Source organism: Pituophis catenifer, unplaced genomic scaffold (assembly GCF_029215685.1).
Source record: "Pituophis catenifer annectens isolate HBS135680 unplaced genomic scaffold, rPitCat1.0.hap2 SCAF_4, whole genome shotgun sequence".
Taxonomy (NCBI): Eukaryota; Metazoa; Chordata; class Lepidosauria; order Squamata; family Colubridae; genus Pituophis; species Pituophis catenifer.
The window spans coordinates 108,151,194-108,167,377 of NW_027256884.1; the positions used below are offsets into that span (position 1 = coordinate 108,151,194).

At 36.5% G+C, this 16,184-nt stretch overlaps 1 protein-coding gene across 1 annotated transcript in view; it reads left to right on the plus strand.

The window, feature by feature from the left end:
* FLT3 (fms related receptor tyrosine kinase 3) overlaps positions 1-16,184 on the plus strand; it is a 56,377-nt gene that overhangs the window by 8,283 nt on the left and 31,910 nt on the right. Inside the window, exons 3-8 of the mRNA XM_070943877.1 lie at positions 3,575-3,783; positions 5,148-5,263; positions 11,196-11,310; positions 13,094-13,242; positions 14,662-14,801; positions 15,438-15,591. Of these exons, the coding sequence (XP_070799978.1) occupies positions 3,575-3,783; positions 5,148-5,263; positions 11,196-11,310; positions 13,094-13,242; positions 14,662-14,801; positions 15,438-15,591 (883 nt within the window). The remainder of the gene's footprint in view (positions 1-3,574; positions 3,784-5,147; positions 5,264-11,195; positions 11,311-13,093; positions 13,243-14,661; positions 14,802-15,437; positions 15,592-16,184) is intronic.

Genomic DNA, 16,184 nt, shown 5'->3' on the forward strand with positions numbered 1-16,184 from the left:
CGAGGTTTTATTTTATCTTTATAATAAGGGATTTTATTCTCCTCCAGGTCTTTAATTCTCTGAGCCTGAATTGGTTTTATAATCAGGCAGCTGTCTGGAGTGCTGACCCCTGAAATATAAGCATCGTTTATGAAGTCCCATCATAAGCTATGCATTCAATTATTTTTTCAACAATTGAAACAAGTCACAAAAATAGTTCATCTTAATGGTAAAACTAACATTCTTTCATCTTTTCTTCACTGACAGCTGTTCTGTTTCCACACTCTCTTGTGGTCTTCTGAGCAATCTTCATCTTCCCTTTTTCAAACATGTGATATTCCACTGTTAATACTCATTGCCTTCTTTTGCTTCCTGACTTCCATGCCCGTGCTTAAAATTTTGAAGTGAGGTTTTTGTATGCACGTGCTTACCTTCAAGTCACTGTTGACTTGTAGTGACTGCTAAACAACTTAAACAATGCAGCTTTCTTGGCAAAGTTTTGAAAAAGGTTTCTGAAGCCAGGTCCCTAACCTGGCTTCAGGACTAAAATTCACCATCTACTGGTTTTTTTAACAAGGTGCCTTAACCATACCACCAAACTGTCTCTCTATATTGTCTAAATCACTTTCTATTTGTGATATATTTTTTCATATCTCCCAGGAATATCCCCAACTTATACTCTCCAAACATATTGTGACCTAGGCTTCCTGAATCATTAAAACACACGAGTAGTCCCAAAAACCTCTTTTATTGCAACAGCTGTGAATTACGTTCATTCACAGCTGAGTCCCAATTAGTTGCAAAAAGTCCTTCGGGAGAAGTCCTTTGGGATAATCACCAACCTTTATCTCTCTTGACACGCTGCCAAAGACCTACTTGGCAAAGCCACACGGATTCCAGAATCAAACAGAGATGCTGACTGAGAACAGAATTAACAACGTTGCTTTCCTGTAAAGGGCCCACGTGCCTTTGCTCCTCTTTTAAGCCTTATGGGAGGGCCAATCATCTCCAGGCCTTACTCCTGAGTCGTCCCTTTTGTTTTAACTGTTCGTGCCTTCTGGCAGGTCTGTGCATGCATGCACTAGGAACAGGCTCCTCCTGTTCCTCTGCCTCTTTGGAGGCTCCGGAGTCCGCGCATCACTCCCAGATGGCCCTGACCCGATCTCTGCCTCAGACGCAGAGCCCTTGTCTAGGCCTTCCCCAGACTCCAGGACTGGCCCATGTTCCTCCCCAGCCTCCTCACTGTCCAACTCCACTGCCAGCTCCGCAGGCTCCTGACAGACCACAACAGAATACTCCAAAGATACTTTATTCCTAAAGGCAACTGGACTTTTTTCTTTTCTTTTTTAGAAAATGTTTAGGTTTTTTTATGAGCAATGAAACATTCTGTAAGAAAAAAAAGGGGAAAAAACCCCAAGAAAGTCCAATTGCCTTTTGGAAAAAGCACCTTTGGGAGTCTTTGCATTTGGTACCATAGCTATGGTCTAATATCGATAAATATATGTGAGAACAGAAGCGCTGTTTGACTTCATCCTCCATAAATTTATGTTCTTTTCCTCTTTGTTTGCTGAAAATAAAACTGCATGGTCTACTGAGTCACAGTACTTCAGGAAATCATAAATCTTACATCTTAAAATTTATGCTATATTAAGATTGGCTCTCCCTCTTCAAATTCTTTAGTTTGTGCGAAATACTTTGCTTGCTTTTCTATGCTAAAATAGAAATTATAACTTCCTTTTCTTTTTTCCCCCACATTTCTATCAGATTTCAGGTGTTCCTCTTCCTAAACGCTTTCAGTTTTTTGTTCTTTTTTTCTGCCATACTTTGCTAACTGTCTAGCCTAATGCCCTGACTTGGCTCTTCTATATATCTCCCTTCTCCTTATTGCCATTTTCTTCATCATTATCCCTCATATCTACCACATAATCAGTATTTTTGGTCACTCTTGGTAGATTCTTTGTTCATATTAGTAGTAGGTTTAGTAGCGTAATTATAGCATGTAGTCAAAGATACAGCATTGCAAGGAACTACTGTATATTAAGAGATATTGATGAGGAATTTGATTTAACTTTGGTATGCTCAATCCTTTTCTTAGTGAGTACCATAAATGGCTTTGACTGACACTTTGTCAGCTATGCTTCCAAGATGAATAGAATTCAAGCAAAATCAAAATTTTACTTACTTTAATTAAAACGTAAATTAGAAAACTTCTATGCATGTAACGCGATTACTGTTCCCTATTTATTTAAAAAAATCCTTTTTCTGTCACATTATAAATTACAATTTAGTGACAATTTTGGGTGAAGCTTTGAGAAGGATTTCTAGGTTTGCAAGGATAGAGGGGTGTTGAAGGGTGTTTGGGCTCTGAGCAACCTATAGTGCACCTCTAATTTCAACACTGATTTTGCCTTTTGACTTACTCATTTAAATTGCTTTGATTTACTATCAGTAGTGGGCAGACAGTAGTTTGGGTGACTGAATGTTACTATTACAACAAGGTTTTCCTTTCATGCAAAATTTTTGTTGTTGTTGTTAGTTGCGAAGTCATGTCCGACCCATCGTGACCCCATGGACAATGTTCCTCCAGGCCTTCCTATTCTCTACTCGTCCCCTTCTTCTTTTGCCCTCAATCTTTCCCAGCATTAGGTTCTTCTCCAGTGAGTTCTTCCTTCTCATTAGGTAGCCAAAGTATTTGAGTTTCATCTTCAGGATCTGGCTTTCTAAAGAGCAGTCAGGGTTGATCTCCTCTAGGACTGACTGGTTTGATCGCTTTCATGCAAAATTAGGTTGATAAATTAATAATAAAAGTATGTCGGTATCTGAAGGAATATTTTGTGTTTTTAAAGTCAAACCAATGTATCAACCAAGCCAGAAACATTTTCATTCTATCGTTTAAATCACTTTGATATCTATCAACTCCATACTGCCCCAAACTGAAAGGAAGTAAAGCTATAGTAGTTTCATAATTCTTATTCCAAGACATAGTAAGATTGTGCCTTACATAATCATTTTCTGTGTTTTTACCAACTATAGCAAACATACGAAAAAAATCCCTTAGAATGGTTCAACTTAACAGGCATAACGTGATAGACAGCAGTCTTTCAAAACATGAAGACTAAGGACTGGCTGTTGTCCAATGGCAATATTGTATTTAAAAGATGCAAGAGATAACTTTGATGGAAAAATATATCTAGTTTAGAATTGGAGTAATTTGATTTGTTTGCATTTTCTGCTAAATTAAGCATATGAAATTGCTTTGTACATATTCAAATTATTACCCTACTTCAAAATTTCTTCTCCAAGGGTTTCTTGGAGCATTCACCACAAAAGATGTCCTCAATCTTCATTTCTTAATCAAATTGTGTAACCTTTCTCTCTCTTTCATTGACTGAGGTGGGAAGGACGAAGAGAGATAGGAAAGGACCTAATTTATTTGGGAAAGATAGAAGGGAAATACTACCTTTATTGGTAGTAGCTTCTCAGAACTTTTACAGAGAACTGTATGCAAATTATCTTTCAATGTTGTTTCTCTAAAAGCAAGATAGATGTTAAATGGTGCAACAGAGCAAACATATATTTTCTATCTCTTACAAAGCAGATGCAAGATAATGTTGAAGACCTCCAGTGTTCCTTGAATAATCAAAGCACTGAGAATGCCTACAAAACAACCAAGGTTGTAGAAGTTGGTGTGCTTGAAAATGTCAGGTTAAAAGCAGTACTAAATATTTCAGAGAACATCGCCTGCCACTGGGTTTTTAAAGAGATCCGGACCAAATGTAATTCCTCTCTGGATTTGGAGAAACGGTAAGCAAACAAACAAAACACATAAAAAATACAAAGAGCAAAAAGTAATATTTGTTCCACTTCACGTGAGCCTGCAGCAAAAGCTCAAATGAACAATTGCAATTTTATGTGCACATGAATTTCTTTCTTAGTAATTCAAATTTTTAAAGATGTGAATAACTGGATGATTGCTTGTCTCTTGAAGTAACACTACTTGCCAAAAATCTCTTGCATCACTCCCTTTCATATATAGTTCTAATATTCAGCACTTAACTTTTTATAATATATTTCCTGTACTTGTCCTAATTCATTCTTACGGAGCAAGATTGAAGGCAGAGCACTATGCTTCATCACTGAGCAAGAAGGAGGGAGGTGTCCCTAATTGCCCATTCAAGCAACTGACTCTCCCTTAATTCTTATTAGACTGGGCAGAATTGAAGAACAGGAAAGCTTTGGATTCCCATGGACCCAAATCCTCACCTAATCTTTCAATGCAACATTCTAATTGCCATCTTTCCTTCTCTGACATCAAAGCTCCATGGCTGGAAGAAGGTTTCAGAAGCTTAATGGAAGAAATTGGAAGTCAAATTTCCTTCTCCAGAATTCAAGTGGGGAATTCCCACCCAATATTTATATGACTCTGGATGTTTTCCCAATTTATAAAAACATTTTTGATTGGGACCCATCCAGGGTTAGTTAGAAGATAGATGCTCTATAAATGTTATAAATAACCAGTAATGCCTTTTAACTATAAAGTTATGCCATTTAGCCTATTGGTATATTAAAAGTGATATTGCTAGATAGGTATAGAGAGAATAAAATTTATCTCTCAGTCAAATATGTTTACTGGTTGAAACTGGGTCCATTGCTAGATAAAATGTAAAGGAAAGGAAGGGGGGCAACTGCATTGCTATTAGCTCTACCAATAGACTGCTAATAAAATAAGAAACTTGAAATGAGTTAAGGAATGCGGTGTCCAAAATCTGACAAACCACCTGAAATTATCTGCTAAAATTCACAGAAATGAATTAAGTTCTAACCTGCAGTTGGAACTATACTGCTTTTGTCAGTCTACCAGTCTTTCTAAATGAAATATTATAGTTGCATATTGAAGCTAAAAGCATGATCTCTTCCTCTTCTTGGAATCAGCAAGAAGCCACTATCATTTGAAGCTGTAGAGATTTCAAGAACTTCCAGAGAAGTGTAAGTAGAGAAGAACCATCATTCTGGCTAACCTAATTCTGTAGGTGATTCATGAAATGGTTTTTCTGGTCCATGTACAAGGTTTTGTTTCCTTTTTGTTTGTCATTTTGGCCTAGTTCCGCACACTGAAGTTTTTTTTCATAATTATTTCATAAAGGAAGTCTTGTTTTCTGTCTCAACAGGCATATCGTTTCAGTGGAGTTCCCAAGAATCAAAGAAACCCAAGAGGGAAATCACACACTGTTAATTACAACTGAAACCAGTAACTACACTATAGTATTTATGTTGTATATAAGGAGTAAGTATGACACATGAAGGCTGAGTGGTTTCATATCTTATTTTACAATTAGAACACCGCCCCAGTTAATATTTTAAATTAAAACCTTTTAAAAAGTATTTAAAGCTATTTATTTAATACTACATACATTGAATAAAATGTGCCATAATTGTAATGTTATTGTTGGAGACTTCATTTAAAGCAGATTTTCCTCCTACTTTAATCATATATAAACTTTAATTTATTTTGGAATAATGTCATGCAATAATTAACAAAGGAAAGCTGTCAATTGCTGGGGTATTCTGATGTTATTTTTCTTGCTATTTATAAATACAGAATGTGTAAATTTATAGGGTACTGTATATTAATTGTACTAAGAAGAGATAAAATACAAATAAGACAGCAACAGAAAGCAAAAAACAGAATTACATTTATAGTTACTGTTGGAAAATATGGGAGTTAGTATGGCTTGTAAAATGTATTGATTTTGTTCAAGCTCAACAAATGGATGATAATTAAGTTTATATAAATGTTATTTATCAACTTTTCATTGATAACTTTCAAAATACGTTGCAGTTAATATACTTTCTTTATAGTTATGGATATCCTTATTTTAGGTTTTTTTTAATTATTATGCATTTTTCTGTAGGAACTTGTTATATAACAGCCCTGGTGGTTAGAATGCAGTATTGCAGGTTAATTCTGCTGACTGCCAACAGTTCGGCAGTTCGAGTCTCACTGGCTCAAGGTTGACTCAGCCTTCTATCCTTCTGAGGTCAGTAAAATGAGGACCCGGATTGTTGGGGGCAATATGCTGACTCTGTAAACCGCTTAGAGAAGGCTGTAAAGCACACAGAAGCAGTATATAAGTCTAAGTGCTATTGCTATATAGTTACAGGTATATTCCTCCTTTTAAAAAATAGAACCCATACAACTAACCTTCTGAAAGGATGTCTGTGGACTGCCTCCTCTTTGAAAACCTATCCAGTCCAAGGGTCCTTCACAGGTGTTTCTTATTGTATAATCATCCTGCATCATTCATGAAATTTTACCACTACATTTGCAAATGTCTTTTTCTATTGTTTGTTCATATTTCCTTTTTTGAGGATATTTGGACTGCTAGCATTTAGGTCAGAGGTGGGTTTCAGCAGGTTCTGACCAGTTCTGGGGAACCAGTAGCGGAAATTTTGAATAGTTCGGAGAACCAGTAGTAAAAATTCTGACTGGCCCCGCCCCCATCTATTCTCTGCCTCCCAAGTCCCAGCTGATCAGGAGGAAATGGGGATTTTGCAGTAACCTTCCCCTGAATTGGGGAGGGAATGGAGATTTTACAGTATCCCTCCCCTGCCACACCCACCAAGCGACGCCAACCAAGCCATACCATGCCCACCAAGCCACACCCACAGAACCGGTAGTAAACATTTTTGAAAGCCACCACTGATTTAGGTGCTATCAGCCTTAAAGCACTCCCAGGTCAAATTTAAAGAAAATAAAAGAGAACAGGGAGGCTTTGAAGTTCCTCATCATTTACAGATAGCTCCTGGGTAGGAGATTGAACAGGGAGATATATCTGTCACTTGCATATCTGAATATATGGGGTATGAATATAAATATTTTTTGTAATTATAATCATTGACTATTACAGTTGGTAGTGGATTTGTCAATGGATAAGAAAAGTCTGCCTAATTTTACAGACAGAAAAGCAAAATTTAACTGTGTTCAAGGAGACTAAATCATACTGATCTGATAACAATAACAACCGCAACATAAAAAAGAGAATTTCCCTGGTGTTTTACAGATAATAAGTTATAGAGTAGGTCTTTGAACTCTTATTTAGGGTACAATATAGCAAGAAATTAATTGCAGTTTCAATAGCCCCTTGTCCACAGGGACCTAATCTTAGTTCATACAGGACTTTTCTATCAACTCTCCAAAACTGCTGTGTGGGGAGCATTGAAGCGTGTTAACATAAGTGCTCTTTGACATTTGGAAACACTTAACTGGTGTATCTCACTGGTTTGTAAGAGGAACTTGACTGCTCTTAAAATGTTCTTAAAGTAGAATAGGTTAGGTTTCCAGGTTTTTGATAGGTTGATTAAATGCACTGAGTTCACACTCAGAACCCATGTTTAGGAACACATCAGTGGAGAAGCCATGAGATTAAAGTTTTTGTGAGATTGTTCTGTACCATATTGATTTGTAATTGTCCTCAATAAGAAAACAATTCAAACCTGTGGGAAAGAAGAGTAACTTCAACCAATGTGCTATGGTACAGGTCCATGTACCTGTTTCAATTCAAGATAGTCCTGCCTCCCTCCTTAATACTACATTTGGAATTCAAGGGCATACTAGAATATACCCCATAGATTGGACTCTTCCAAGAAGAGTAAAGAAAGCTTAAGGTCCTAGTTATGCACCAAAAAGTACTTGTGCACAAACCTGTCACTTGCCCATAGTCTTCTCTATAAAGATGGCATATATTATATTTCTATTTAATCACAATAATTATTTCTACATTTTGGTCTCTACATGTAAAGTGCATTCCCTTTGGCATGGGGTGCATTAAAGCAAGACCATTTTTTGATAATACATAAATAGCTCCCCAATAAGGGTTGTTCTGACTAACATTTAAAGGAGAGATAAATGGGTAGAAATGAGGAATTTTGAAACTTGAAAATGTTTTGGATGCTGTGCTCTTAAACCATTTATCCTTTTTTCTATTTATAATCCACCTTCCATGTTAGTTCCATTATTGTGGGATATTTTTCCACTCTTCTCACTACTTTAAAGCTAGAGCAGTTTCAACCTTCATAAGGAGAAGCTCTGAAATGCTTTGAGTCAATTCATGTTTCCCTAAAGTTTAAAGTATCAAACTGACATGGCAGTGGTGCTGGGACACTTCTAAACCTCCTGGAATAACAAGATTGACTGGTAGTTCTCTGAATGAGCTGTGATCTGTCAAGAGTTTCTGATTCCCAACAGTTTGACCACAACAGTGCTGAAAGCTACCATGCCACTTAAATTAGGCTGATAACACGAAGATAACCGAGAGTGCTGTATGAGTGAACTCTGTACTGAAAACAAAAGAACAACTTGTTGTTCCTTAATTCTAAACATAGGTTTTCATCTCCCCACCCCTGTTTTGTACTTGACAAATTTGTATAAAAATAGTAGCTCATGGAACTTTAATGTCTTCAAAGTTTTTAAAATGAGGCTATTTAAAAATAATTACCATTGTTTCCCCTTTTTAAAAAGTATAAGAGAGTCAGCTAATTGAGCAAGAAATTATATTTAAGAATATATTTAAGAATCAGAGAGCAAAAGCCTAATGTTGAAGTTCTAGAGGAATTGTCCACCTAGATGGCAACATCAAGCTGCCATTGGCTGATTTCAAAAACCTAAACAAGCTTGGGCCTTGTCAGAATTGAAAAACACCAAAAAATTTCAGGACTGTAGGTTGAATCAGAAAATTGGTAGGGGGGATGAAAAGCAATGCAAAATATTTTTATACTGTTGTCAAAAAAAAAAACCCTACAAGCTCATAACCTCACTCAGAATTGAACTGAACTTGAGACTTTAGCTTTTGAATCAGAAATTATTGCTGCTCAAGACTGACATTTTCTGTGGTCTTTCTAGTTTTTACATTACTCAGGGGAAAAAAATACAGGGAACACAAACTACTGATACCCAGAGCAGGACTCCGTGCACAAAATGGCCCAAAACGTGAAATAAAGATACATATATAGATAAATAAAGACAAAGTTACAAATTTGTTGAAATCAGACCACATGCGGTTGACTCCAAGGGGCATGAGAAATGCAATGCAGGAGTTCTATCAAGAAGACGAATTTTCTGTTAAAGAGTTTGGCAGAACCGATTGCACTAGCTGAAAAACTAGCATCATACAATCATTGTATGATTGAGATAACTAAGATGGGGGAAAGGTGTATGCATGGATTCTCTTCCTCTAAGCCACAACTCCCCCCAACTTTCCAAGGCATTATTTTAAACCAAAATATTAACCTAGATAATACAATTTACTTTCAGTAATCAAATATGTGCTCTAAGGCCTTCTCAGATCTGTTGCAACAGCAACTTCCACAATTCCTGCGCAGCATAGCAATCGGCCCTCTAATTCACCTGAGAGTGCAGTTTGAGGAAGTCTGCTGAAATAAGAATTAGGATATAACCTTATTATAGTAACAATATAGTAACAATACTTTAGTAACAATCTTACACAGTTCTGTTTTTGATAGAAATAATTAGACTAAATGTTCAACACCAAAGTTCAATTCCCACATGCACATACACGGTCAAATGATAAACTGAGATGAATGCCCTTTTTTTGCAACTTGCCTAGGCACTTTGATTTACCTTTAGACCAGCTGGCAAATAAAGGAAGCTACCATCTAATTAGTTTTCAATGAATTTCATTTGGAAACCATGGCTTCTAGTTAAGAGTTTGGGCTTGGAAGATAATATCACTCTATCACTTAGTATCTTGATTTTTTTCCTGATTGCAATGAAGCCCTTACAATTGTTATTAAAAAGCTTCCTGGCTTCTTTAGTTACTCAGGAGGTTATTTAATCAAATATAGTTTATATTGCAGCTTACATACAGTATTTATTCATATTTTATGAAATGTGTCCTTGCATGACTAAACAGAGCCAATTATCTCCATTCCAAAAAAGTATCTGTATTCCCCGCCCAACCATGGCCAATAATTATTTAGAAAACACCTTTAGCAATGATGAAGGGAAGAAATTAATGTTGAATAATAATTTGTCTAATGTTGTATTTTTTTAGCCAATGTCAAGCTGAAGTTTGGTTATCGTTTGAATTCAGAGTTCTCAATTTTTTCATAGCAGTGCTAATTTTTTACTTTTTATTTTTTAAAAAAAGTATATTGTGCTGGCTTGCATTAAAAAATGGTCATAAATGGTTTGCAAAAACAATATAGATGAGGCAAATTGAACTGTAAGTACACATATCAGAAGGCATATCCGTACACACGTATCAGAAGACATATCTGTATACCAAAACAGGTACATGCTATAATGCAAATTGAGGGGAGAAACTCTCAGGTTTAATAAATGACAGTTTATTATTCTTTGACAGTTTCAAAGAAATGACAGAAGCTACATAAACAAACAAATAAATAAACAAGAAAACACACACACACACATCCATTGGAAATGGTGAAATAAGAAAAGGTAGGATCAAGGATTAATGAATGAATATCAACTAAATAGAGGAGCAAGAAGCTAGCATGAAAGAAATATATGGTGGTTTGAGAGAGAATAAATAGTAGTAGAGAGAATAAATTAGATTTGAATCACAAAACAATACGCACAAGGGGAAGCCCCAGAAAGTCATGGTTGGATGGAGCTGATGAGATCCACAAAAAGTGAAAGTTGAGAAGTTGAAGTAACAAAAGACAATTTATGAGGAATTAATGAGCAATTTATGGACATGATGGAAACAAAGATAAAACTAGCAATAGCACTTAGACTTATAAGTTGCTTCATAGTGCTTTACAGCACTCTCTGAGCAGTTTACAAATGTCAGCCCCCAAATATTGCCCCCAACAATCAGGGACCTCACTTTACTGACCACGGAAGGATGGAAGGCTGAGTCAATCTTAAATCAGTCAGGATCGAACATCAGACTATGGGCAGAGTTAGCCTGCAATACTATTTTTAGAATTGAATTATTGCATTCTAACCATTGCGCCACCAGGGCTTCTAGATGTTTTACAAAGATAGAAAAATATAGAAAGACAACCAAGAGAATTGGAGATGAGCAACTATAGAAATTTCATTATGTATATAGCAGAGACAAAATCTTTGCATAATTTTTGTCAATATAAACATTAAAAAATAACTAAGATTCATGTACAAAATGCATACATAAAATGCACTAAAAAAGCACTTTACGCATCATTTTCAATAGGAAGCCCAGGAAAGCCATATTTCATAAAACATGGAGATGAAAGTGTGAGGTGCATATCAGAAGGACATCCTACACCAGTTCTTGAATGGTTGCCTTGCCAGGTTCCTGATGACAAGTATGTAGCTCCAAACTATTGTCTTTTTTTTTCTTTTCTGAGACTCTCAATTTTTGCATTATTTATGTATCATCTGAGAGAAGGTGCCCATAGAAGAAAATATTTGTAGCTCAGGGTTGAACCGTGGGATCCTTGATGCTCTCTGATCTTGCTTTGCTTGCAGACACTTCATTACCCAACTAGATTACATCATCAGTACTAGAAAGGACTGGGATTTGCTTTCCGTTTATATATAAGTGGCTTGCTCTGTGAGTTTTGGCATAGTTGTTCTTGGTGGTTCCTTGATTAGGCTGTTGTTTACTGTTTGTCTGAGATAGTAGTTCCTTGACTGAGATATTTTCTAAAAGAGGATGTCATGCAGTAAATTGACAAAATGCTATGGCAAATGCTATGAGTTTATTTATATAGAATTTATTTATTTCCGATAACACTCATCCATTGAAATTGCAAAATGATCTTCCTGCCTTAAAATTTCTTGCTATGTGAATTTCATGGCTATGAGAGCAGTAGGCAATATCACTCTTTTAGCAAAAACCTCATTGCTTCTAGAATGTAAGAAACCTAGGAATTAAGTTTCAGAAAATGTTTGAACCAACTTCCCCTTATATTTGGCTATATATTTAAATGCCCAGACAACACCTGCTTTAGATTTTGTGTAGCTCAGCCTAGATTACAGGAATTTGTAGATGTTCTGAGCTGCCAATGAAACCTATCAAACAACTAAGAGACTTTAGTAGTAAAATAAGGATTGATATAATGGGCTCAGATCTTTGGTTTTTATTTATTCAGTGTATGACAAACACATGGATTTATAGTGGTTCAAATGTTAATGTCCAGTCCACCCAGCCATTCAAGGACAGGGTGGTCTATGTTGAAAAAATCAGGCCAGTGTAAGCTCTTGATGGACATTCAGACACAATGTGATGGATATTTTGCTGAGGAACATCACAGTCACACTGAGGGGTAGAGACAAGACCCCACTTAGACAATGAGTCCTGGCAGACACCATGTTTGGTACGGATCCTGTTCAGAGTTGACCAATGCTGGTGAGGAAGGTCAAAACCTGACACCTTTTACGTAGGGTCATCTATGTAACTGCCTGTATCTGGGCGTTCAGCAGCCCATTTGGCTTTCCATTGTGTGTTGATGTCAAAGTTGTTAGACAGCTGTTGAGCAAGTGCCAGACAGGGCTTCCTGGATTTAAGCCTGCCAATTGATAGATGAGGAAGATCAATGTGCACAGGAAGAAGTGGTTTTCTCATAATTGTACTCCTTCACTAAGACTTCCTGCCTTCCTAAAGCTGGTGGTGCAATGTGACTCAAGACAGGGAGCCAGCAAGTAGGAATAAATTTTATGCAGATCTTTGGTATATGAGCCCCTTCCTTATCGATGATCATGCTCATTTAGTTTATGTTAGACTTGGCAGTTTACAATAAAACATATAAGCATTTTGCAGTTATCACAATCTCATCTACTGTACCTCATTGTAACTGTGGGCATTTTGAAACAGCTACAGCTATTCAGCGATGAAGCATAATTCCTAACTTAAATAGTCACTAAACTATTCAGATATAGTTTTTTCCCCATTCCTAAATGATGATAAATTAATTAATCTTTATTTAGGAAGCAGCATAAAGTACCTCTGACCTGTAAAGAATAGAATATCATTACTTGCACTGCTATATTTTTGCTATACTAAAAAGTTATGAAGAGAATTATCATTTAAATCAGTATTACCATCACCAACATTTTATATTAATCTGTTGCTATTTTGATTTATAGGTGTAGATTTGTTTCTGAAGACCTGATGAAAAGTCAGAAAGGACAGCTTTCTTTAAGAAAAGAGGGCCTGTCATTTGAACCACATGTATGGTGCTGTGCAACTATCGGTAATAACTGGAGCAAAGTATGCACAGAGCTTTATACAATAGGTAATACTCAAGTACAAACCGAGTCTGCCTTATGATATTTTCTTCTTGTTGTTGTATCGTATCTGTCATCGGACGTTGACGATCATGGTGGCGATTCTATTTTTATCAAAAGTGGCACAAAAATGTGCTGCTGAGTTTTGCCCAAACCAGTCCCTTAGATTTTGAAGCCATGATGTTCTTCTTCTGCCTGGATCTCATTTGCCTTAAATCTTTCCTTGGAGGATTAAGTGAAGTAGGCCATATTTTTCCGGGTGTTGCATCACATGTCCAAAATATTCTAACTTTCACTTTTTTATGGTTTTGATGATTTCCCTTGGTTTTCCCAGGCAGTTTATCACCTCCTCATTTCTGATTTTGTCAACCCAGCTTACACGTAACAGCTGCCTGTAAATCCACATTTCAAATGCTTCTAGTCTCTTCAAGTGGCTTTCTGTCAGAGGCCAACTCTCTGTTCCATAGGGCAGGATATAAAAGATGTAACATCTGACAAGCTTGATTTTCAATTTTAGGCTTATGTCTTAGGCTATATTGCTTGGAGTATATTAATTTATGTTAACTGTGCCTTCGGATTCCTAAACTCAAGCATAAACTTCAGCATAGAAAGAACTACTCATGGGCATATAGTCAGAGGATTGCCCTTACTACTTCACTCCATAAAGAATTTAAAAGGTTCCCCCCCCCCCCCAATATTTGAAGCTATAATTGGATTGGAAGCATAAACCACCCAAAATAACTGGGAGTCAGGTGGCATATAAATTTATATTATTATTATGGCTGGTCCCAAAGTCAGCCAGATGTTTAGACTAGATTTATTATTATATCTGGGAAAGACTGGTAAGCGTGTTTGGTTGCTTTAGCATATAATCAGATTCAAATGCACAAGCTCAAACATGAGCTACAGATCTTAATACCAGTGCAATTTAACTCTGACTTTAACCCTAACTCTTTTGTTGGAAGTAAATAACACTATTTGTATATATGTTATGTATTAGAGTGGTATTTGTGCAAAATGTTACAATGCATTTTTTACATGTTCTAATATATATCTGTATAAACTGAGGAAATAATTTTAAGGTTTTGATAAATTATGGTGTTTTGTTTTTTGGGGGCCTTGGTATGCTGGTTGGGGAATTCTGGGAGTTGAAGTCCATAAGTTTTAATGTTGCCACAAGTGGACACCCCTCACCTAAACTGAGGGACACAAATACATTCTTAGAATTTAAATCATAGGCCAGCAGTTTACCATTTATGAGTCACATGGAACATCCAGCTCACCTCTGGCATCTCCTAACCCACCAATTTCACATTGCAAGAACTGTAATGTCTCACCTAGAAAAATAAGGCTCTCTTGTATTATTTCATAGTGGAAGTTATAAAAGATTTCAGCATGTTGGTTTATGGTGTTTGGTCAAAATACAGATCTGAGTGGAAAATCAGAAAGCACTGGGCAGGAACTATTTCTCAGAGTTGGAGATCCACTGTTCTTAAGATGCAGATCCAAATATAACACTCATCAGTTTGGAAATAAGTGGCATTTTGGAAACAAGCAATTAACAAAGGTAATGAAATGATCCATTTTCTTGTGAAAGTTACTACTAACAACTCCAACTGGTTATATTAAATACTAAATGAAATAAAATGTATGATTTTAGCATACTTCATTTCTCATATTTCCCAATTCAAATAAGAACAGTTACCACATTCAATTTGCTATGAAACATACTAACCGTTCTCTTTACAAAATGTTTGAGTTGTTCAGCATTCTTAACTTGCTAGATTTCTTTCAATAGCCTCCTTTCTTACATTACATCGGAGTTGTTCTCAAAGGTTAATTCCCTTCCTATCCTATAATGTTAAACTCTTCTTTTGTTTGTTTGGTTTGAGAGTTTGCTCTAAGTTTGACTTTTCACTTCTCATCTAAGAAGCTTTTCAGCTCTGACTGGATGGTGGGGAATGGAAGGATCCAATTCAGAGTTCAAAAAGCTTCTTGGATGAGAAGCGAAACATATTCAAAGAAAAACAACAAAGTCCAGTTGCCTCTTGAAAAAGCACCTTTGGGACAACCATGACCTGGATGACTGAGAATCTCCATATTCATCCACCACTAACATATCCCCCAATGTGAAATTTTATATAGGTCCACCCTGAATAAAAGCTATTGACTCTTACATTCAAATCTTTATTTAAACGTTTAGAATATGACGCTAGAAGGAAGATGGCAATTGAATTCATCTTGGGTTAAGACTCTGTATGCATTTATGTCATCTGTGGAACAACATAATGGTGGTAATTATACTTGTTCTTCTGAAGAAATTGCTGCCAAGAAAACTGCTATAGTTAGAATTTTAGGTAAGACATATTTATTTACGTTGATATATGCAGTAGAGATAATTGATAGGATAAAATCAGAGGTGGGTTTCAGCAGGTTCTGACCAGTTCTGTAGAACCGGTAGAGGAAATTTTGAGTAGTTCGGAGAACCGGTAGTAAAAATTCTGACTGGCCCCACCCTCATCTATTCTCTGCCTCCCAAGTCCCAGCTGATTAGGAGGAAATGGATATTTTGCAGTAAACTTCTCCTGGATTGGGGAGGGAATGGAGATTTTACAGTATCCTTCCCTTGCCACGCCCACCAAGCCACGCCCATCAAGCCATGCCATCCCCACCAAGCCACACCTACAGAACCTGTAGTAAAAAAATTTGAAACCCACCACTGGATAAAATGTATGTTGTTTTCTATAAAATGTTGACAATGAAGATAAACACATGTTGTTGTGTCACCCCCGCAAATACTGTATCTCATGCCAGTGGATTGTGGCCAATTTTTCTCTTGATTATTGGAGTGGAGGGTTATTGGCCAGTTAAAGTCCTCTGAGTCTGTGCAAAGGTATAAGAATCTGATTTCCTTGTTTTGCCATTAGAAATTGGCAACTGAAACATTGAT